The 9,520-nt window shown below is 42.2% G+C and overlaps 1 protein-coding gene across 1 annotated transcript; it reads left to right on the forward strand.

The window, feature by feature from the left end:
- Positions 1-324: 324 nt before the first annotated feature.
- LOC145431619 (uncharacterized) lies at positions 325-1,806 on the forward strand. The gene is made up of 3 exons (XM_080307695.1): positions 325-525; positions 670-952; positions 1,080-1,806. Exons 1-3 carry the CDS (start codon positions 434-436, stop codon positions 1,749-1,751), a joined length of 1,047 nt encoding a protein of 348 aa, XP_080163821.1. The 5' UTR covers positions 325-433; the 3' UTR covers positions 1,752-1,806.
- The last annotated feature ends 7,714 nt before the right edge of the window (positions 1,807-9,520 follow it).

The raw sequence follows: 9,520 nt of genomic DNA on the forward strand, positions 1-9,520 counted from the left end.
AAACACTAGGAGTCAAAATTTAGCACACACCAATCAGAACCTGCGATGGATAGATAAAAGGGCCAAAGTCAGCTCATTCAGGTTTGAAACAATGGATCCAAAGAGATGCAAAGGAAGAGGACGTGGTGAAAGAGGAGGACGTGGTGAAAGAGGAGGACGTGGTGGAGGAGGAGGACGTGGTGGAGGAGGAGGACGTGGTGGAGGAGGAGGACGTGGTGAAGGAGGAGGACGTGGTGGAAGAGGAGGAGGAGGTGGTCTAGGACAACAGGAAGGTGGTGGAGGAGGAGGGAGAGGTGGAGGAGGAGGAGGGCGTGGTGAAGGAGGTGGAGGTGGAGAACGACGGCGACAAGGAAGGGGAAGAGCAAGGGCAAGAAGACAGTCAGTCTCGGATGAAATTTGAGCCACTTTAGTTGACCATGTCCTTGTCCATGGGATGACTATGAGGGAGGCTGGGCAACGAGTACAACCAAATTTGAGTCGCTTCACTGTTGCCTCCATCATCAGAACCTTCAGGGAGGAAAACAGGTAGGTGTACTTGCAGTAAGACTGCTTTGTACAGTAACGTTTAAGTTACTGAACTTATGTGTCTTGAGTTTCAGTATGTTTCCATTATTTGCCTGTAAAATGAATGTGTGACAGTTACAGTAATGAGTGCTTCTATTTTTGTAGGACACAGAGACGACCACCTGGTGGAGGCAGGTTAAGGCTTTTGTCGGAGGAGCAAGAGAGGGAACTTGTAAACATGGTAATTGCAAATAATGTAATCCGCCTGCGAGAGATTCAAAGGAGAGTGATTGAGGATGATCATCTTTTTCGAGGCATAAATGCCATCAGCCTCTCCACAATTGACCGCATCCTCCGAAAGAATCAATTCCGGATGAAACAGGCATACCGAGTCCCTTTCGAACGAAACTCTGACAGAGTGAAAAACCAACGTGTGGAATATGTTCAGGTATGAGTTTTGATACTGTATAAAGTATTGTGTACCATCACAGCATGGCAGTTTATGCTGCCATTTCAGCACTCTTGAACTGTGGTTCAGGGTACCGATAGACTCTACTGTGTTATGTGTTTTGCAGAGAATCTTTGAGATTGAAGGACGGCCTGTTCCCCATGAAATAATCTTTGTGGATGAGGCAGGTTTTAACCTGACCAAAAGAAGGAAAAGGGGGAGGAACATAATTGGCCATCGGGCTATTGTAAATGTCCCTGGTCAGCGTGGGGGGAATGTCACTATGTGCGCAGCCATCAGCCAACGAGGGGTACTCCACCGCCATGCCGTACTAGAACCCTATAACACTATGCTTCTCCTTGGTTTTCTTGATGGTTTAAGACAACATATGTTCCAGCTGGACTACAGGGAACCAGCACAGCCAGAGCAGCCTCACTACGTTGTTGTGTGGGATAACGTCAGCTTCCATCGCGCTGCTCTGGTTCGTGACTGGTTTACCAATAACCCAAGGTTTTCTAATATCTTTCTGCCTGCATACTCTCCCTTTCTAAACCCGATAGAGGAGTTATTTTCGGCATGGCGGTGGAAAGTGTATGACCGAGAACCTTATGTCCGTGTTCACCTCCTTCAGGCCATGGAAGAGGCCTGCCTAGACATATCAGTAGATGCATGCCAGGGGTGGATCAGGCATGCAAGAGGATTTTACCCCCGCTGCCTGGCTAGGGCCAATATAGCCTGTGATGTGGATGAGATTCTCTGGCCTGACCCAGACCAAAGACAAGATGCTGAGGTGGAATAATGTTTTTTGGTGTGTGTTGTACTGTATAGTACATGAATAAAAATGTGCCACTGTACATACATTGGTTGCGTCTTTTGTGTTTATCATGTGACAAGGGTTTTGAAGGGGAGAACCATAAGCAACCTATTTGTTTTGGAACTATTGTTTTGAATTAATTGTACCAGTGTGCAAAACTCTGTTGTAGTGTGTGTGTTTTTGAGGGCTTGTGTTTGATGTCTGAGGGCAAAGTTTGGTTTTTCAGCAAGAGTGAATAGTTTTGAGTGTAGAGCTTCATTTTGACCTGGAAATAGGATGTTTGGGAAATTGAGTGAGATGTTATGGATTTGTGTTTACTGTTGTGAGAAAATGAGGCGTAGTTTCAAGAAATGTGTTTTAGCAATCGAGAAAAACTGTAAGAAACCATACTGATGTTTTCAGATTTATTGCTGTGCATTTTCCAGAATATCAGGTCAACAATACAAGTCAACTTTAACTTGTAGTAGTAGTTCACAAGTATGAAAATCATCTTTATCTGCTAAAGATAAAATCTAAAATCCATCAAACTAAGTACGGTAAAGTTTCCTTATAATGTCCTTATTAGTCTGACATGCTTAGTGAAATATCACACCTGATTTCAAGTCAACTAACAAAAAAACAACAACAAAAAAAAAAATCCGATGTAGCAGAAAGGATAGTGTGATTTTAATTTAAAAGATGACTTTAAGCAGGCTGAGCCAGGACTGGCGCTGACGCAATTGATTGCTTGAGTTTGCCAAATGCTTCCTGGGCAATGGAGTTTCACAGGAAAGGAACCTTAGGGGAGATCAAACACTTTAGGAGCAACAACTCTAAGTTCTGATGAAGCCAAAAAATCACTGGAGCAGCTTTCTGGAAGTGGGTCGCTGCCTGAATCTTGGGAGGATCTTCTCAAACTTAGTCTCAGTCACATACACCAGAAAAGACACATGCTAAACATTGAACTTACATTTGCTTACTTTGACAAATAACCTGTTTTCCAGAAGTCGTTGCAGGAGGTGACAGACGTGGATCTGTTCGTCCAGGTAAATGAATATGAAGATGTTTAAGATATCGGGGAGGACTCGCCCTCCCAAATGCGGATGAGATGGTAAGCTTGGAGAATATAGAGGCTCTCAAAAGTAATGTGTACTTAATTTTAATGGTTATTCAGTTTAGCACATAGAAATCTATACAAGGTCAGACTTTCTTATCTTTCTTTTACCACAAATAAAAAATCCTGCAGCTAATAGAGAACAGGAGGAAGAGATAATAGCTGAGTCTGACAAAAAGCCATACCCCAAGCAGCAGGTATATTGTCACATTGGCGTCCTCCATAGTTGTGGTGTTTGTGTTGCATGCAGATAAACGTCACAGGATCTTAGGCCGTGTTGCTAGAACAACCCCGTGCACATTAGCCGGTACTTGGTTGTATTGGAAACAACTGAAACTGAGTAGGTGCTAGTGGAAAAGGGCTATTACTGTTTATCCAATTTATGTTGTTGGGTTGTGTTTGTAGTGAGGGAGGTGAGAACAAGAGGTGAATCAGGTGAGTCGAAGATGAACAGAGTAATGTACTCATGGTGATTCCGGAAAGCAGGATTGAGAAGGGTTGAGGGTGGTGGGTGATGCTGGCAAGGAGGTCACCACTGACAGCTGACATGCGAAGAGATTCAGGAAGTGGGACCAGAGCAGCACCTAGTTGTTTAACAAGCTTTGAATCCATGAAACTCTGCAACTCCCCAGAGTCAACAAGAGCTTAAAGTTAAACAGAATGATAATCATAAGAAACTGTGCCAGGAATCATTAAAGGAGGTAGGAATGAGTTAACCGGTGTCCTACCTGCCAGCATTCCTACTTTGACTGGCGGCCTACTCACACTTATAGAGGAAATGACCAGATTCAACACAATAAAGACACTCCATGGCTGTTATTCTTCTACTCTACTCCTCTGGAGTTAAACGAGTCTTGCCAACCGGGCTCTGCAGGGGACTCTCCGCCTGGTTGGGTGGTATCCCTGCAGGGCGAGGCCTCACAAGCCTGGCTGGCCCTGTGGCGCTGGTGTTCCCTCATGTGGTCATCTACTCATATACATTTTACTTATAGGTGTACTCACTTTTGTTGCCAGCGGTTTAGGAAACAATGGCTGTGGGTTGAGTTATTTAGAGGGGGCACCAAATTTACTTGTTGCTTGTTGTACAAGCTGTACACTGACAATTTTACATCTTCAATGTTGTCCCATGAAGAGATATAACAAAATATTAACAGAAATGTGAGGTTTAATCACTTTTGTGAGATACTGTAAGAACAATACTCTGGTACTTTCTGGTGGTTTTCCAGAAATGACAAGGAAAACAGGTTTAGTTTAATGAGTGATTATTGCCAACCAGTGTTGGTCAAGTTACTTGAAAAAAGTAATCAGGAACTAATTACTGATTACTTCCCCCAAAAAGTAATCCCGTTGTTATGTTAACTAAGTAATTAATTACTTAGTTACTTTTTAAAAACACGATTTACAACCTGAATAGGTGATAAAGTGATAGATCTTTCAGCCCAATTCTACTTTTTCTACATAATCCATCATACAAAATGTAATCAAATGGAAAAGTCTCTTTTTAAAACTTGTTTTATTAGTTTTAATCTTTTAACTTTATGCATCAAGCAAACATTTAATTATATGCAACATTCTCTGACTGGAAGAAGTTTGTTTAACATTTAAACCTATTTTCTACACATTCCAGCACATAAAATAATTTTTCTTTTGTGTTTACACTCAGTCTTTCAAATAGATGCAAGTAAAACACAGCAGAAAATAAATAAAGTCAAAGACTAGCGGTCCTTTTGCTCTATTTTCACCTGTAAAGCAGGAGTAGGGTAGGCGGAGGTTTATCTTGGTGCAGGTGTGCCGCAGCGGTCAGTGGAAGAATCCGCGAGTTTCTCTGTGAATTTCCCATTACGTCGTTGCGCACTCGGTGCTTGCTCGGAAGTTTAGGGGTTTTTTTTCGCTGTAAAAAGAAGTTTTCTTCCCACGCACAATGCTAATGGACGCTAATGTTTTTGTCACTTTTTATGGAATCAAACTCAAAGTAAGGTCAGTACTTTCACGCTTTAAACACTGCATGCTCATACTCTCTCCCGCACTTGATATATGATCCATTGTTGATCTGCACACAGCTGTTGTCACAAACGTTGCACTTGCTAACGTCATTGTCATGAGACATTCTCGCAAAAAATCACGGTTTTAGTAACGCAGTAACGCAGCGTTCCTACGGGAAAGTAACGGTAATCTAATTACCGTTTTTGCAATAGTAATCCCTTACTTTACTCGTTACTTGAAAAAAGTAATTGGATTACAGTAACGCGTTACGCGTTACTGCCCATCTCTGTTGCCAACTGTTGCCCATTGAGAGCAGAGACTGGGAGGGGAGTAATGAGTGGTTTGCTACACCAACTGGGCATCCCAGTTACTTGGGCATCAAGCAATCTGCGAGAACTAGAAATTCCCTTGAGTACTCAGTCACACTCCTATTCCCTTTCATAAATTAAAGAGCTGTCTAGCTGTCTCTTCTTTGGAGGGGATGATCAAACACTCTTTTAAACTCCCCTACAAGCTTATCATATGTGGATGACTCAGTTAAATTGGTAATTAAATAAGACTCAGCCCACTGGAGGGCCTGACCCTTCAGCAAACCTATAATAAAGGGAGCCAACTTAGGGAGAATTAACTGATTAAATGATGCCATTCATTTGATCTAGCCTCTGATGTGTTGCCTGTAGCATTTCATCAAGTGAAGTGCGAATCTGTTTATGTAACAAAACACCTTGGTGGAAAACAGCTGCTTGAATGGCTGCTGAATCTGAAGGTTGGCCAGATTGTTCAACATGGGTCCACAATTTGGACTCAGGAAAATGACAGGAGGTTTACAGGTCTTTATTGTAAAATGGGAATGAGTATATTGAAAATAGGTAAGTGGCATGGGTGGAAGATGTAGAGATGAGAATATTATTTTACTGTTACTATTCATAACCATTATTATTACTGTTGCATCACTTATGATTTATCTTTATCATTTCATTAGAGCATTTATTGAAACTGTTGCTATTACATTAAAGTCTGTATTTCAGGTGGGAGCATAGTTATATAATAATCTTTCGTTGCAGGTGCAACTGTAATCATGTTATACACATATTGCATTTTTGTGCTAATTAAAGAGTTGAAGTCATGCACTGAGGTCAAGTCACATAGGCTGCCTGCACACATGCACAGTATATAGACTTGTTTTGCTTGTAAACGGCATGCTCATGTTCTGTTCTGAAGCGCAGAAAGTGGAATAACAGGAAGCATCTGGCGGGTGGCGGAGGAACAGAGGAAGGAACTGTTCTTTTTTAGAATATGTCCTAAGACAGAATTACTGGAGCTGGTGCATGTTTTTTATCTGTTTGGACGCACCAGGGGCGTTATATTTCCTGATACCCTGATGTTATATATATCACACCCCATTTATTGTTCGGAGAAGATCGAGGCTGATGTTTTGCAGAGCTCATCTTCCCACATATATGTGTCTTAATAAAATCATTGTTTTGACGCACAATGGACCATCAGTCGTATGTCTCTTCCTCAAATACGAAACCAGGACAAAGATTTGCCAACAGGAACAGAACTGGAGTATCTGCTAGAGAGAATAGGAGAAGTTAGAAACAGCCACGGTGAGTTTGACAAAATTCAGCAGTATTTGTGGTTTGACTCTGATACCTTACTTGTTTTTATCTAGCAAAGAGAACTTCCCAAAGGAGCAGGGAGTTTTGGTCGAGAGTGGACAGGCAGGTAACTAACAGGCAGTGTTGGGTAAGTTACTTTAAATTAGTAACTTAGTTACATTGCTACTTCTTTCAAAAGTAACTCTGTTACTTCAAGTTACTCTTTACTTTCAAAGTAACTAGTTACTAGGGAAAGTAATTTTGGTTTTACTCAGAATTCTCTTATTAATGTGTTGCTTCTCTAACTGGATACTCAGCAAGGATGCCAGTCTTCTAGCTTGCCTACATGTTAGCACTATCCTGCCACAGTGCACTGTGCCACCTACCAACAGAAAGGAAAAAATAATGCGCATATTTCCACGAGAGAAATCCCACGCCTGGACCGTCGTCGACTGCCGCCATGATTCTAGCCTACCTACGTCACAGTGTCATGTGCGCTTTTTACATCCAACATGGAAACTACTTTCGATTGTACTCGCAACTCAGAAATTCTGCCTTCCGAGTAGGAAGATATAGGTAACTCCAGACTGCAGATGAGCTGCATATAGGGATGGACAGGAGACTGGCCCACCATTATAGGAAAAACCGTAAAGCCTTTGAATGAAAACAAACGCTGTTGTGACAGTACACACAGTACTGGTACAGAATCTAGAAAATGTGGGAAAATACTGGCATCATATACAGTACTTACTTCTGAAGAAATTATGATGGGATCCTGAAAAAAACTTACTATGTACAAGAATGGATTTCTATACATTTTACATCAGATGAAAACATTTGTTGTAAGATTCAGATAATCATTTGCTAAAAGCTAGACATTTTAAATGAGAATAAGAAAGAAAAGTATTTCTTTGTGCCCCCCTCTCCCTGTTAATGCCCTACCTGCCCCCTGGCAAAACTTTGCTAGATCCGCCCCTGCACAGTTACCAGCTGTCAGCTACCTAAAAAAAAGGATCCTGGTGTTATTTATCTCTCAGAAACAGCTCATAACTTCCCTTCAACTCATTCATGTCACCTAAAGGTAAACCTGTTTCTCCATCTGGGTGATAGTGGGCAATAAGCAAACAAGAGAGACGGGACTTGCGACAGAAAAGCCGATCAGCTGATCATTGATCAGTTTCATGATTGAAGTAGCAACTGGAGAGGGAGGGGGAGAGAATGAGAGAAGAAGAAACAGCTGTGCAGCGTAAAGACAGAATAACTCCAGCTTTGTGTCTTTTTTCATTGTAGCTGAATTCACCGACAAACTATGTTCCTTTTCACCTCAATACGAAACGCGTAATATTTTCCCTGAATACGAGACGATTCCGTTTTTGGGGGATGGTTGGCAACTCTAATAATTAACCTTATGAATAAAATAAAGTTCAACATCAGTAACATCATAGCACCCACCCAGCTGTATAGAAACTCCGTCATGCTAGCTAGTGTGCAGTTCATAACTTCTTACCTGAAGTTCAGTTCACCTGACACTCGGACCAGCGGCTGCCTCGGGTCTCTCCTCCTCCTGCCTCCCCTTTCCCTCATCCACCTGCTGGCCTCCACCCCTTGCTAATGTTACTGAATCTGTGGAAGCTCCGCGACAGCCACCACCAAACAACTGAGTTATTTTTACACATCTGCCAGCATCTGGCCAGTCCACCATCTTTCATTGTTTATACCGTTACAGAAAAAAAAGAAAAAACCCCAAAAACATCGGCCCATAAAAACAAAAAATCACCACCGGCCCACCGAGTCCAGCTATGGCTGCATACGTGTTTAGTAGCAATTTGTTTTTGTAGAGGGCTAGCAAAACAACCGTTTTCGAGGGCATTGCCATATTGGAATCCCGAGACTAGCCAGTTTACTCGAGTGTGACATCATTCCCAGGTCCGTGTTCCGGTTTCCGAGGTAAGTCGAACTGTAACGCGTTATGATGTAACGCGTTAGTCCCTACACTGCTAACAAGGAAGTGTAATTGGAAGTTTCTGTTAAATTCCTCCAAGCAACAGGATTTCATGACAAGAGGGTAATCACACTGGCTTTGGGCAAGCGGCATCGTAACGGCATAAACAATCTGGCAGTGAGTATCAGTGCCAAACGGTCCTTAAATACCCTGAGCAAATGAGTTAGTACAGAACAGGTGTGGGAGAAACACCACCTGCGGGCAGACCAGGGAGGAATATTGGCTCATAACTCCACCTGAGAATGAGAGAGACGCAGAGAAAGAACACGAGAGAGACTCAGGGTGTCCAAATTCATGGGCTGCATCCTCCTGAGGCTGCATTTGTAGGCCGATTACGTCACAGCGACGCGACAAAGGCTGTCCAAATTCGCAGACTCCTCCGAATGCAGCCAACAAATGCGTCCTCCTTTTCCCCGAATTTGAAGGATGGGTCGGGTGTATCAGGAGGATGCAGCCTATGAATTTGGACACCCCTATTATAAAAAGAAAGAGATAGGAGGGAGGAGAAAGGATTCAACCCCAGTCCTGTCAGGACCTTAACCCAAACAAGAGGGGCCAGGGAAATACTGGGCACTGTCGTTGTCTTTGTCGTGTCTGTGGTTACTGATGTTATCCTTGGTTCATCTCCTCCTTTGTATTTTAATTTTTCAATTTCTATTGTAGCTATGTTTTATTGCACTCTCTCTGTTTTGACAGTATTTTCTTGGTTCATCTTTTTACAAATTTAAATATTTTACAAGGTTAACCCAAAGAATTACAAAATGCAGTTTGTAAATAATGATTTTATTTATTCTACTGTAACTTTTTATTACTAGGATGTTGTAAAAACTTCCTGAAAAGTCTTCAGTTAATCCAAAATGCTGCAGCAAGAGTACTGACAGGGACTAAAAAGAGAGAGCATATTTCCCCCTATATTGGCTTCCCTTCATTGGCTTCCTGTTAAATAAATTGAATTCAAACTCCTGCTCCTTGGATACAAGGTCTTGAATAATCAGGCCCCATCTTATCTTAACGACCTTATACTATCATGTCATCAGTTTGCATCTTGAAGCCCAAGCACAGTTGCGTCATCCAA

This window comes from Astatotilapia calliptera, chromosome 10 (assembly GCF_964374335.1).
Source record: "Astatotilapia calliptera chromosome 10, fAstCal68.1, whole genome shotgun sequence".
In the NCBI taxonomy this organism is placed as follows: Eukaryota; Metazoa; Chordata; class Actinopteri; order Cichliformes; family Cichlidae; genus Astatotilapia; species Astatotilapia calliptera.